This window comes from Austrofundulus limnaeus, unplaced genomic scaffold, assembly GCF_001266775.1.
Source record: "Austrofundulus limnaeus strain Quisiro unplaced genomic scaffold, Austrofundulus_limnaeus-1.0 Scaffold58, whole genome shotgun sequence".
NCBI classification, from domain to species: Eukaryota; Metazoa; Chordata; class Actinopteri; order Cyprinodontiformes; family Rivulidae; genus Austrofundulus; species Austrofundulus limnaeus.
In genome coordinates, this window is record NW_013952460.1 from 338,290 (window position 1) to 352,045 (window position 13,756).

The 13,756-nt window shown below is 39.3% G+C and overlaps 2 protein-coding genes across 3 annotated transcripts in view; one reads left to right on the forward strand and one right to left on the reverse strand.

Moving 5' to 3' along the window:
• ppfibp1a (PPFIA binding protein 1a) overlaps nucleotides 1-9,663 on the forward strand; it is a 27,260-nt gene extending 17,597 nt beyond the window's left edge. For both annotated transcript variants that reach the window (XM_014009431.1, XM_014009432.1), the window contains exons 7-25: nucleotides 374-466; nucleotides 1,270-1,387; nucleotides 2,787-2,848; nucleotides 2,926-2,992; nucleotides 3,330-3,448; nucleotides 3,664-3,737; nucleotides 5,504-5,558; nucleotides 5,801-5,951; nucleotides 6,520-6,655; nucleotides 6,729-6,848; nucleotides 7,079-7,229; nucleotides 7,395-7,506; nucleotides 7,583-7,671; nucleotides 7,797-7,919; nucleotides 7,997-8,122; nucleotides 8,196-8,384; nucleotides 9,111-9,269; nucleotides 9,338-9,403; nucleotides 9,476-9,663. In XM_014009431.1, coding sequence (XP_013864885.1) covers nucleotides 374-466; nucleotides 1,270-1,387; nucleotides 2,787-2,848; nucleotides 2,926-2,992; nucleotides 3,330-3,448; nucleotides 3,664-3,737; nucleotides 5,504-5,558; nucleotides 5,801-5,951; nucleotides 6,520-6,655; nucleotides 6,729-6,848; nucleotides 7,079-7,229; nucleotides 7,395-7,506; nucleotides 7,583-7,671; nucleotides 7,797-7,919; nucleotides 7,997-8,122; nucleotides 8,196-8,384; nucleotides 9,111-9,269; nucleotides 9,338-9,403; nucleotides 9,476-9,550 — 2,085 coding nt within the window. In that variant the 3' untranslated portion in view covers nucleotides 9,551-9,663. The remainder of the gene's footprint in view (nucleotides 1-373; nucleotides 467-1,269; nucleotides 1,388-2,786; nucleotides 2,849-2,925; nucleotides 2,993-3,329; nucleotides 3,449-3,663; nucleotides 3,738-5,503; nucleotides 5,559-5,800; nucleotides 5,952-6,519; nucleotides 6,656-6,728; nucleotides 6,849-7,078; nucleotides 7,230-7,394; nucleotides 7,507-7,582; nucleotides 7,672-7,796; nucleotides 7,920-7,996; nucleotides 8,123-8,195; nucleotides 8,385-9,110; nucleotides 9,270-9,337; nucleotides 9,404-9,475) is intronic.
• A 1,648-nt stretch (nucleotides 9,664-11,311) lies between these two features.
• The window catches only part of LOC106518245 (NADH-cytochrome b5 reductase 3), a 5,500-nt gene continuing 3,055 nt past the window's right edge, over nucleotides 11,312-13,756 (reverse strand). The window contains exons 5-9 of the mRNA XM_014009436.1: nucleotides 13,078-13,207; nucleotides 12,870-12,953; nucleotides 12,252-12,337; nucleotides 12,035-12,134; nucleotides 11,312-11,860 (exon numbers count right to left, since the gene is read on the reverse strand). Of these exons, the coding sequence (XP_013864890.1) occupies nucleotides 11,688-11,860; nucleotides 12,035-12,134; nucleotides 12,252-12,337; nucleotides 12,870-12,953; nucleotides 13,078-13,207 (573 nt within the window). The 3' untranslated portion in view covers nucleotides 11,312-11,687. The remainder of the gene's footprint in view (nucleotides 11,861-12,034; nucleotides 12,135-12,251; nucleotides 12,338-12,869; nucleotides 12,954-13,077; nucleotides 13,208-13,756) is intronic.

Below are 13,756 nucleotides of genomic sequence, written 5' to 3' on the forward strand. Positions count from 1 at the left end.
GAGTGCATTGCAATGTACAAACCTACATACTGTATTCAACCATAGTAAATTGATTGTTGGTAAAAAAAAAAAAAAAATTGATTAATCGTGATTAAAAAATTTAATCTATGCCCAGCACTAAAATTAATCAATATGAGTTAACTCGATTAATTTCACAGCCCTAATATATATTTATTTATTTATACTTCACTATTAGAGCATTTTACCTGAAAGTGTGCTCAATAATTTCACTTTGTGTTTTTTGTTGGAAAGACCACAGAGAAGGATGCAGTGAGGGAGGATATGAAGAGGGTTGGTGTGATGGAGGTAGATCCAATGCAGTGATTATGATAAACTTTCTGAGTTTGACGATGAGTGAATTCTTCCTCCTCAGGGTTTGTACAAAGAAATAACCGACCTGCGGTTCAGGATGACCGACACTGAGAATGAACGACTTCAGAGTGAGAGGAAGCTGAAAGCTACCAAAGTGAGTCAACATCCGGTGAACATATGGGAGCTGAAATCATCTGAACCGCACCAATACTTCCAGTCTCATTATCTCTACATAGATTCCCCCTCTTCATGTCCTCTGATCTTCAAATTTCTTCTGTCATTTAAACATCTTTTTGCAACATTCTTCTTACTTCTCAAGCGTTTAAAGTGGATCTCTGAGCGCTTCATTGGAGATGAGGTGAAGGTTTAATCTCCAGCTTGCTCTTTTTTTTCCTGCCTGTTAAGATCCTCTAAAGCAGCTCCTCCTTCACTGCTGCTCACTGCTTTCCTGACTTTCACCACACTTTCTGTAAGTGCTCACTGGATTTGTGAAGCATTGTTTGTTTACATAACTCACAAATTTGATTGAGTCAGTGTTGCTTTATTCAAGGTGTAAATCAACATTAGTTGTTAATCAGAACATATTAATACAAGTTTAGTTGTGAAGGATAATAGTATGAGTTGTGTTTTTTGAAGTGCCCACTGATTTGCATGCGTTTTGTGATCGACACAAGCTCATGAACAAAGTAGAATAATGCATACACTAACTGATGCATGTATTAAACTGAACTGAGTCTAAGCTGTGTTGCTCATAATCATTGTTTTAGAACACATTAATACATTTATTAAGGAGGAGGTTTTATTTTTGTTTTAATGTAAGGATAATTTATTAAATCCTCCCAGTTTGAATCCTTCAACTTTTATCTAAAATCCTCAGCTGGAGTTTCACTTTTAACAATTATTCTTCAAGATAATGACTTAAACCATTTAACAATATGACATCATCGCTCTTTACAGGAGGAGCTGCAGGATCTGCAGAGGCAGCTGGAGGAGCGCGAGGAGGAGCTGAGGAGGTTGAAGGATGACAGCAGGTTGAAGGTGGAGACCCACAACACAAGTGAAGGAGAAGAAAGAGGTGGGAGGTGTTTCTAATAAGTTTTCTGTCATTTCATGCAGTTCAGCTCTAATTTAAAGGGGTTTAAGAGGATTAGACAAAGACATTTTACATTTCAACACATCCCCCTGTAGCGGCTTCATCTGGATTGTTTTTGCATTAATTATTTTTTATTTCTCAGACAGTTTAAGCAGAGCTGAAGTAACTTATTGTRGTGATTTCCTTTTTTATTCTTCTGTCTGGAAAATCTGTCTCAAACACATTTGACTGTCTCACTCCTCCCACCCACTGCTGACCTTATCTTATCCCTMCTGCTGCTGCTGAAGGAATTCATTTAAAGCAGAGTGTTTGATGTCGTGTTAGTCCGAAACCTGAAAATCTGTAGGTTTTAGTTTCATTTCATCAGAAGTTTTCTTATTTTCGATTCAAGTGGATGATAGTAACAGGTTGTCAGAAGCTGCGTTTCCATTGACCATGAAAATGCGCAAATTAGAATTTCGAAAATAAATTTGCTCAATGGAAACGCGTCAATTTTGAACAAAAATTACATTTTTCGACAAAATGTTTTTGCGCTAGGATGAGGTGGTTTTTCGGCCGTATCGAAATTGGTGTTTTTCGCAAAACTGCAATGGAAACACTTTTTTTTTGCATCATGGGAGTCACATGATCAACAACCAGCTGTTTCTACTGGTGAAAAAGACGATGACGACGAAGGTAACAGGAAGWAGAAGTAGTAGTAATATCACAGAAGTAGTATAAAATAGTAAACTCACCGACTACAATTTCCCAAAAACACAGCATACGTAGTCGCTCCCAAGTAGGGGCTTGTCGCTGGAAAGCCTCGATAAAAGACGCCGATGTCTCCTCTGATGATGAGCGCTAGTGTCGCAGTAGCAACATGCTATGTGTTTACATCCGTTGCCGCCATATTTGTAAGGAATTATCATGAGAACAAACGAATTCACGCGTGACTTTAATAGCATTTCTTACTTAATGGAAACACTGCAGTTGCAAAACTGTGTTTTTTCGACATTAACAGAATATCGACAAAGTTTTGCGCACATTTGCAATGGAAACGTAGCTAGAGAAACACTGTTTGAGTTTACTCTGCAGAACTGAGGAGACGTCTTTGAGTTTCACATATTTTGGTCACAAGTGACACCAAGCTGTTGTTGCTGGTGTAATTAGGAGCTCATGATGTCTGCATCTGATTACCAAGTGGTTTGCAACTATTTAATTGTGCTTCATTCTTTGTAAAACGCAGATAATCTCAGAGTTTTTTATTTGTGGTGAGCACTAAATTCAGAGCACTTAGCAGCAGCAACATTGCTGCTGACCAGTATACTGCCCCCCCTGCTGCCTCTTTTCAGAACCTTCTAGAGCTGAAGACAATCCACCATAAATAACTTTTCTTTTCCAGATGCTGAAGTGGTGAAGATGAAGAGGGTGTTGGAGCTGCTGACGTCGGAGAACAATGAGAAGGTACAGAGCCGTTTGGCAGCTGCTGCTCTGACCTGCTGAATGCGTCTCGACTTCAAGCGCTCTGTGTTTATCTGCAGGAAAGACGGATTAAAGAGCTGGAGGTGTCACTTACAAAGTGCAGGAAAGTGCAGGAGGTGGCCAAAGGTGAGGATTGTTTCCAGCYCAAATATTACTCCTAAAACGCAAAGTTAATCCACCACTAATTCAGAAATGTAGTCAGTGAAATGAGTGGCAGCAAGGTTTTCTGGGAAACAAAGGATTTTGTTACATTTTCTGAGCAATTAGAGAAAACATTTATATAGTATAGTAACTTTTAGCCACCAAGAAGAAGCAGAAAGAACCTTTGCTGATGTATTTTGTTATAAAGATGTTTTTGAACTCTTAAAAAAACCCGTCAGAAGCCTAAAAACTTGGCTGAACTCTGAAAGAAGATAAGTCCTCTGTGATTCAGTGCATGACTGTGTGAACTGGCTTCTTTCAGAGAAGCTGAAAGAGGAGGACTACGCTGATATTCATGACGATCCCTCGCTTTCTGTGTCCATGGAGGTGGATCAGGTCACCCTGGGTTTGGAGGGGGAGGCAGGAAGGAGCTCCGGAGAGGTAAACACAACCTCTGTCCAAACAGCTGACACAGGATGACCKCCAGACTGTAGACTTCCTTTCTAACATCTCAGTCTCTGCCTCCCTCTTAAAACCCCCTTTTTTTTTTCCTTGGAACTCAGAGGTTCTGTTCTGGTTCTTATGTGTCAGACTGTTAGACTGTCTGCTCTTAGGAAATATGTCCAGTTAATCAGCTTTGTCTCCTGGTGTCTCAGTCCAGTCCGTGTATAGCAGTTCTCTCTGAGATGAAGGAACTGGACAGAGAACGACAATTACAAGCAGCTCAAAGGTAAATTAATGCTTTTAATTAAATCAAATAAATGTTAAGTTGTTTATTTCTGGTTTTCTACTCAAATAATTAGGGGTGCAACGATACAGAAAATTCATGATTCGGTTCAATACTTTAGTCTCACGGTTCAATATATATTTCGATACAAATAACAGAAATTTACATGCCCTTTTTAACTTGTAATTTATTGAAATTATGGATTTATGGACATTTGTTTTAACCTCAAAAGTACCATTTTTAAATTAAATTTAAACTTAAATTTTGCTGAAACAGCAAGTTTCTCAGTGGATCTGTGCTCCACATTGCAGCCTAGGTGGAGTAGTCGAACACAGATRCACTGATCCTTCAACACAGAGCATCTTCACAAGACAAGCTGATAAAGTAAATTTTAAAAATCTGTATTGTTCGACACAAGTGTGTATTGAACCTAAAGCACTGTATTGAACGGTTCAATACGGGTACATGTATTGTTGCACCCCTACAAATAATTGTAGGTGTCAGAGGAAAGGACATGATTAAAGTTTGTTTCTTTGAATGATGGATGTGTTTAGTGCTGCACAATATATCCAACATTTATCTTCATCTCATAGCCTGTGCAATATTCATATCACTAAAAGCTGCATAAACGGCAATAAATGGTTGGCTCAGAAATGTGCATTTATGAGTTGTGTCATGGAAGCTTGATGTATTTCACCAATCAAARGGAGCCCTCCATGTAGATCTCTTCATATATTTAAAAAATTCATGCTGGAATCAAAATGCTTTTTCCCCTCTGAACCCAGAGCAGAAAGACATCAACACTACATATTTATGTATTTATTTGTTGTTCACAAGTTATATTGTCATTGCAATATTAAACCTTATTGCACATGACAGATTTTTCTAATATTATGCAGCCCTAGGTGTGTATTTTTACTTTCATGCCCCTGAATCACRGTTACCACTCTGGTCTCTGCTTGTGTTAAAAGTTTATATTTTCTGAAAGTAACCATCTGCTTCATGCTGCTGGAATATTAAGCTTCCTGGAGTTTTATATACCTGCTAAATATATAACAGTTACCAAATCAGATGTTAGAAAAGTCACATRGTGACAAAAAATAAGAATCTATGATGTGAATAAGAATATGTTTATTTATTTATTTTTATTTTTTCCTACACTGCAGACATTGAGCTTTAAATGTCTTAGAACTAAAACTATCCTGGAATAAATGTTACCGAGGTTTGTGACTGCTGCCACACCAGTGCAGGCCAGAAGCTTTAGATCTATAATGTGTCATGAAGTAAAAGGTAAATCAGCAGAGACAACCTCCGTGTTACTTTGTCTAAACGTTCTTATTTTGCAGTTGGAACACAACAAATGTAATGTGAGCTGGCCTGTGACATCAGATTTCTGTGATTATTAGAAAGATAGCATTTTGCAAAGATAATTTCATGCTGGGATGAACAGTAACAGGAAGTGATGACAAAGAGCTGAATGTAAACAGAGCATTGATGCAGTGATGAACATATCAGGCAGTAGAAAAATCTGGTGTTTCTTTAGATCATTTAGAGTCGTTATCAGAGACGTAAAAATATTGATTTCAAATATTATATTCTGAATAAACAAAGTCCAGGAAGTTCTCCTTTTTAAAGAGTTTGCCCTTTGATGTCACTTCCTGTTTAGCTTTGGCGCATCAAATCTCAAATCATTTGGGTTTTGGTGCATTTTAAGAGAAATACTTGACATGAAGCTGTTTGTTTTTTTTTTTTTCCTGACCTTGTTTCAGATGTTTAGATGYTCCACAGACAGGCAGATCAGCTGTGAGCAGAAACTCAGACCAGGTAAGACCTCCAGTATCAGAGACTCTGACCCATCTGGAAACTTCACTAGGATTTCACTGGTTTAAACAGTTGAGCAGGTTTTTAGTTTGTGTATCCGGCTCACTGCAGTCCTCCTGRAGTCTTGTTCTGACACCTGCTGGTTAAATGTTGCAGTGTCAGTCTTCATTTACACTTAACATTTTAGAACATTATTCTCTTTAGGCCACGTTCTGACTCATCTGCTTTGTACTTTTCCCTTGTAGGCTAAAACTAAAGCCAGGGCRGGATCTTCTTCTTCTACTAAAGGAAACACGACTGAAGGCAGTTTTGGCACTAAAAAGGCTCGCGCTTCATTCGGCCGTGGCTTTTTTAAGCTGCGTGGAGGAAAGCAAGCATCCAGCGTCCCAAACCTCGGTGAATATGACAAAACAATTTATTTTAATTATGGTTTTTTTTTTGTTTGTTTTTCATGGCTGTGTGAACTGATTAAAAAAAGCATACTTGTGTGGATTCACCTACATTAGAGCGGGATAATAGTGTTGGTTATGCTGATGGTACAGCTGGATGTATTCATTGCCTCAGAAGAACTCATTTATTTTACTTGTTAAAAATAATTTCATTTTAACTGCTTTTCCTGGTGATCCATTATCACCATTTACTGTTTTATCTTCATCCCTGTTAATTAAAATCACGTTAGAAATCTAACTGTATATTTAGCAAGAAGGGGTGGGGAATGACTGAGTCACTATCTCTGTTTYCTCCTGTTTTTCATATCATGGTGACTTGTCAGAGACGAGGCAGAAACATCAGTTGTCTCTTTCATGACTTTATGCCGTCATATATTTTAGTTTTTATTCGTCAGGAGTAAAAGTAAACTTTTYTTCTAATAATTTGTTGTCCTGCATGAGTGGAATCAGTGTTTAAACTAAACCTCCTGTGGTTGAAGTGTTTTGTGTTGATGCTCATGTGATTAATTTTACAGCTGAGACAGATCGTAAAGGCACTGAGCACCTGGACTTGGCTGGTGTTCCCTCCAAGAAAACCCATGATGGAGCTCCTTTACCATCATCCCCAGAAGCCAAGAAGAAGTCGAGAGGGTTGAGGAAATTCTTTGGCAGGTAATCCATCTGTCGACTGGTGGAGTCATTCTACAACTATCTGTTAGTCATTTGTCATGTGACTCCCTCTCAGGCTAAAGAGGAGTCACTCCACCTCCTTAGACCTCGACGATGCTGAGATGGAGTTCAGGAGGGGCGGAGTCAGAGCCACCGCCGGCCCACGGCTCGGCTGGTCGCGTGACTCAAAGCAGAAGTAAGTGTTTAAATTTAGCACATAGCTTAGAGAAAATAAAAGTAATTTGTAGTTGTAAAGGCAGCTGCTTGARTCTTTGTAAAACTACAAGTGTAGTTTTATAAACTTACAGAAGAAACTAAATCATGTTCCTGTAGAAATAACCCTGGTTTATAATTGTTGTAATTATTTAATAGAACATTGTTGAATTGTAAAATAAAATAAAAAAACTAAAATGTGTTTTTGTCCAGGACGGTTGACGTTCCTTTCGCTCGCTGGACTAAAGATGAAGTGTGTGCGTGGCTCCATGAGCAGGGCCTGGGTTTGTTTGCAGCTCAGGGCCAGAGCTGGATCAAATCAGGACAAACGTTACTGCAGGCCTCTCAGCATGATCTGGAGAAAGTAAGATCACATGATAAAACTGAGTTACTGCTGAAAACTGTSCCTTTAATGTGTTTTCATGGAAGGAAATGGGCCGTCAAGTATAAACAGAAAACTAGCATCAGAAATCTAAAAAATGAATATTTGTATGTTTGTTTACAGAAATGTATTTGCTTTTGTTTACAGGAGTTGGGAATGAAGCAGCTGCTCCACAAGAAGAAGCTGCAGCTCGCCCTGCAGGCTCTGGGGTCAGATGATGGAGACCTTCAGGGGAAACTGGACCACAACTGGGTGACCAGTGAGTGACGTCGTCTCAGAGCAAACTGACCGCCTCCGTAGGGCTCAGGTTTTCTGATCTGTTTGTTTTCTGTCAGGGTGGCTGGATGACATCGGCCTCCCGCAGTACAAAAGTAACTTTGATGAAGCTCGAGTTGATGGCCGCATGCTGCACTACATGACAGTGGTGAGCTGAAYGAACTCATTAAACCTGAGCCACTGCTTTAACAAGCTAAAGATCCYACATTTGAATGTGAAGACTTTAAACATTTAGCACAACCTTTGAAGCTTTCAATTTTCCACTTTCTCCAGGAGGACCTGCTGTCGCTGAAGGTCGGCAGTGTTCTTCATCACCTCAGCATCAAACGAGCCATCCAGGTGCTGCGCCTCAGCTCGTATGAACCCAGCTGTCTGAGGAGACGACCCTCAGATGAGGTATCACAGCGCCCACGCTCCTCCTTTCATTTCAAACCTTTTTAAAGTGTCCGTCTGAGTTCTCCTTAATCGTGCAGAACAACATGACACCGGCTGAGATCTCCCAGTGGACCAACCACAGAGTGATGGAGTGGCTGCGCTCCGTGGATCTGGCAGAATATGCTCCCAACCTGAGAGGGAGCGGAGTTCACGGAGGGCTGATGGTGAGGAAAGTTTCAGCTCCGCATGAAGTGAAGCTGACCGTGTGTCCGTCGCTCACCACCGTGTTTTGTGAAGGTGCTGGAGCCTTGTTTTAACGTGGAAGCGCTGGCCCTGCTGCTCAACATTCCTCCCAGTAAAACCCTGCTGAGACGCCACCTGGCCACACACTTCCACCTGCTCGTCGGCTCGGAGGCACAGCGGCAGAAACAGGAATGTCTGGAAAACCCCGACTACACAGTCCTCACAGCCACCGCCAGGGTTAAGGTAACATCGTCCTAGTACTGCAGCTCCCAGACTATCTCTAATGTGTCCTGCACTGAGAAATATTTAGGCTGCAACACTTTCTGAAGGTTATTCTGTGGATACATGAAGCAGCATTTGGAGAAAGAATTTGAGGGGGATTGCTGTCTTAAAACAACTTCATGAAAACATTTTATTTAAAAAATAAATGGACTTTCTGCTACAATGACAACAAGTTAAATCTTGATTTAGTTTGGAGATGTTTAAGTTTATTCTTGGCTCTTAAAAATATGGGTAAGCTATTAATTGTTCACACTGTATGTTTGCAAAGATRCTCACTTGGAAAAATCTGATAAATGACTTCAAATGACGGTCAAATCTTAGTCTCTGGCTATGTTWACATGCTGACTGACATGTATCATTRATACAGGCACAGAATTACTACGATCATTCAGAATAAAAGTACTGACATGTGAAGAGTTGTAAAGTTCCCAAACAAAATAAATAAAAATCACAGTAGTAGTAAATCTGTGATGAACAAATGTTGAAATAACTTCCCGTCCTTTTGTTTTTTACTAGAAATGTAAACCTTTCCCTGACATATTAGCATCTAACCAGGATGCTCCTGTGCAGTATGTGTTTACATGCTGTTTGGATTATCAATCAGCTTAAACCACCCCTCTCATTCAGATTACTAATGGGTAAGTAAAAGAAATGGTCACAATGCCTAACAAAGCTTTTCTCTTCCAGCCAAGACGTTCATCGTTTGGTGGTTTTGGCTCTTTGAGGAGGAAACGTTATGACGACAGCGAGGACTACGTCTGCCCTCTGAACATAGAAATGCCAAAGAACAGCAGCTTCCAGAGGAACGCCTGCATCTATGACGAGAGTTTCATCCACCTGGAGCAGGTAGAGACCATCCAACATCAGTACTTCATTTATAACATGTCATTTCTGAGCCCTGCCTGTGTTTTTAGATGGAAGACTCTGAAGGGACGGTCAGGCAGATCGGAGCCTTCTCTGAGGGAATCAACAATCTGACTGTAAGAAGCTGACTAAACAGATTGGATCTGAAAGACTTGGATGACCTAAACGTTGCTCCTCCTGTGTTTCAGAGCATGCTGAAGGACGAGGAGTTGTTTCGGGAGATCTCAGTTGACGCCAAAACAGAAGCTCACAACTCCAACTGAGCTTCTCCATCGATGTATTTATTGAAGWTGACCAAAGTATAATGCATGAACTGAAAATATAAAGTACTTTAGGAGGAATTTACTTGTGTGTAGATGAAATAATCTTGTTTGAGTTATATATCTCAGTTTAAATGTATAGAATCAGGAAAARGTTCTCATGGAGCTAACAGTTAATCTGAGTCACTGAAGTGAAGTTTTCTACCAAAGAAGTACCTTATTTGTCCATTTAGAGGCTGTTCTTAAACCTCCACACTGAGTCAGGCATCAGGCTGTCAGAAGTAAGAGGTAAAACATCCATGTGTTCTTTCCCACAATTCTTAGTTTTCACCTACTGGTTTGAGGAGCCATTAGCTTTAGCATCTTTCTCTATATGATTGAAAAATACTGTTAGCTAAAGGGAACCCCCAACTAGTTATACCATTAGGTATTTACTTCAATTAAAAATAGACATACACATATTTACTCTGCATATTGTACAATCAGCTTTTTTAAAAGGATCCATAATTAGTTGTAACATTAGACTTTATTTAATAAACACATATTTTAACTGTAAAATAAAGACTAAAAATACTGTATGATGCTTAGTTTTTATTTTTAAACTAAAAGTTTAAAATATATTACACAGACGGGGCCATTTTATTTACACACAAAGCATTCTGGGTAAATGATGATGTGGATAGGGCCTCGGTGCGAGGCTGCTAGCGAGCTATATCCACCTGGAGGTTAATCTTGAACAATATCTGATGATCGACTCTTTTAAATGAAACCAGAGAGCGTTGACAGAGAGGAGAAGGTAGAAATGACTCAGCCTGGAACTGAAAATATGGATGGAGGACAACAGAGCTGCTTCATGGAAGAAGAACCTCAGCTTAGCATGTTAGCGTTAGCCCCGATGCTATCACCATATATATGTATTAGCTCAGTGCTACACATTATCCTCATGACTGAGAGGGGAACGCAACGACTCAGCCTGCAACTGAAAATATGGATGGAGGACCTTAGTTTAGCTTGTTTGTCGCGCTAGCTCTGAGCTAATACAAAGGCTAACAGGCTAAGCTGAGGTTCTTCTTCCATGAAGCAGCTCTGTTGTCCTCCATCCATATTTTCAGTTCCAGGCTGAGTCATTTCTACCTTCTCCTCTCTGTCAACYCTCTCTGGTTTCATTTAAAAGAGTCGATCATCAGATATTGTCCAAYATTAACCTTCAGGGTGGATATAGCTCYCTCACCAATGAACTATCCATGTCATCCAGAATGCTTTGTGTGTAAATAAAATGGCTCTGTGTTAAAATATATTTTTAAAAATTTACAAAACTAAACAGCCTACAATATTTTCTACAGCTAAAATATGTATCAAATAAAAATCTAATGTTACAACTAATCAAGGATCCTTTAAATGAAACTGGAGTGTTGACAACATAACCTGTTGGCGTTTGTTGTCTAAACTGAGGTTATTTTCAGTTTCAGGCTGAGTCATTTGAATATCATCTGTCAACGCGCTGATTGTTTTATTGTTCAAGATTAAAGAGTGGGCAGGGCACTTAGTAAGCTATGTAGAATAAATAATATGGCACTGCCCATAAATGTCTGTTACAACTAGTCAGGGTTCCCTGTCTGACTTGTTCATGCAGATGAATTTTCTTAATGTTACCACCTAAATAATCCRTGTTTGGGACTTTGAGGTATTAGTACACAGTAACCTGTTACCACAGAGTGAAATATTCTTAATGGGTTTTACTAATAAAARGAAGAAATGCATCAGTTTAATTTCAATAACACTTTAATTTTATTGTAAACAACTTCATACAGCCACAGAAGAAAATCTGTGATTTTAAACGAGTGAAGCGAGCGCAGTAACAGTGATAATAAAGCTTTGTCAGCGCTAAGGCACTCAGACCTGCCAGAAACCTCAGCTCCTKTAGTGCATCATCAAACTGGAGCCACAGCTTATTCAACATTTCTCATTTTCACACTAAACATCCCACCTTCCACAACATCCCATCACTCAAATTGGTCCTCTCTGAGATTGTGTCACATAATATCATAAATATGGCGTACGCTGTGCAATACCTGCTGCTTTAATYCTTCCAGGGCTGAAACAATAACTGGAGCCCCTTAAACAGCCAAACATCTGATGTCTAGAAGACAAATCTGCGGCTGGAGGAGTGGCCCACTTTGTCCAGGTTGGGGTTGCAGGCGAACTGGATCATTGGTGGAGGCCCACACATCAGGATGAGGGTGTCATCACTGGGAGGGGGCAGGTGTTGTCTCACCATGTCCTCACTGATGAAGCCCTGACTGTACTCCCAGCCTGAAACACATTCACATACAGTTTGTTTAAAACAGCAGGATGATGCRGACACCTGCTGGTGAAACCAAATCAATTAAACACATGATAACACTTGTTATCATGGGAGACTTACATAAATGTATGTATGGACACAGGCTTTCATTACATATTACTCTTCATGTGTCCAGAACTCACCTTCAGGTGCTTTGTCTACAGTGAACCACAGCTTGAAGCGGTCTGGATGGTTCACCACAATCTCCTCCAGCTCCTCCCGCAGCAGGATGTCCTTTTCAGTCTGAGAAGAAACCAAAGATCCAGTTTTTCACCTGAACATCCACATTATTAAAATATAATGATTTTTTTTCTTCCCTCCTGAACTGAGACTAAAACAGTCTGTTCTCATGGAGCTCACCTGGTTGGCAAACAGCAGGTGACACACTGTTTGGTCCTGAGGATCCTTCATCACTGCAGTGATGAGCTGCAGCATGGGTGTGATCCCTGAAACACAAGTGTAACGAATTGTGTTGGTATGTGGAGCTTTTGGTCAAATTTGACCTTTTTAGTGCCTTATAGATTAAATATTTGAGTAAATTATGCAGTAATACAAGACTGGGTGTAGCAGCTGATATGCTCTGAAAGAACTTTGTGGGTGGAGTCTGATCAAATATTGAGATTAAGCTAGTTTAAACTGAAAGCACAAGCAAAAATCATGTGACCAAACACAGTAACTTTTAAATAAGGCAGTGGTTCAATTTGGGATCATGTGGCTTTCCTGACAACAGAATAGGTGGCATCTATTTTTATTCTATAAATGATTGTATATTTTTTCCAGCCTTTTATTTTGGAGTGCAACATTATTCAAATGTTTTTTTTTTGTTGTTCTTTTACTTTCAAAATAAACCATTTGTAAATAATTTTGTTTTACAAAGAACTACCAAGTGAATTATTTTCAATTCATTCATACGGTTTAATGTTCTATTACTTTTCAGTAGACAAAGGTACAAATTTAGGTAATCATTTCCATCCTCACCTGTTCCTCCAGCGATCATGCCCAAATATTTTGCTGTTTTGGTCAGAGCTGGAGACTTTTTCTCAGGCTGAATTTCAAAAATACCTGCAGAAGAAAGTTTGATAAAACATCTTCAGCAACAACCTACTCCTTCTGGATTCAGTCATGAAGTTAGAAATGGAAATTATAAAGCAAATCGTTTCATGCCCTGTCTCATTGTTTACCTCACCTTTTCCTTTGTAAACAAGGAGCCCACTGGGCCCTCTGAAGTCAATAGTGTCATTGATCTTAAGGCTCTCCAAATATTGACTCATCTTTCCTCCTTCTGGGAATTTAGGATGAGTGTCTTTAAAGTATACCTGTGAGCACACAACGAGTGAAACATGTGAATGATTATCAGCTCCAAACAAATCATTTCAACACAACATCTGTAAAACTGCTTTAAAGCCATTTATATGTTTTCAAAACTTAAGGTGCTTTTAGTGGCACTCTTGGATTGGGCTGACACCAGAAGTTGTTCATTAGGGAAAAGGATGCCTTATTAAAATAAAATAATAAAAAAAAAAACCACCAAATACTACGTACTCCAAAATGATACAAAATACCACATACTGCAGTAAGTCCTCTAATAAGATACAAAATACCACATACTGTAGTAAGTCCTCCAAAATGATAAAAAATACCACCTACTATAGTTAGTCCTGCAAAATGATAAAAAATACCACCTACTATATTAAGTCCTGCAAAATGATAAAAAATACCACACTATAGTAAGTCCTCCAACATGATACAAAATACCACATACTATAGTAAGTCCTCCAAAATGATAAAAAATACCACCTACTATAGTTAGTCCTGCAAAATGATAAAAAATACCACATACTATATTAAGTCCTGCAAAATGATAA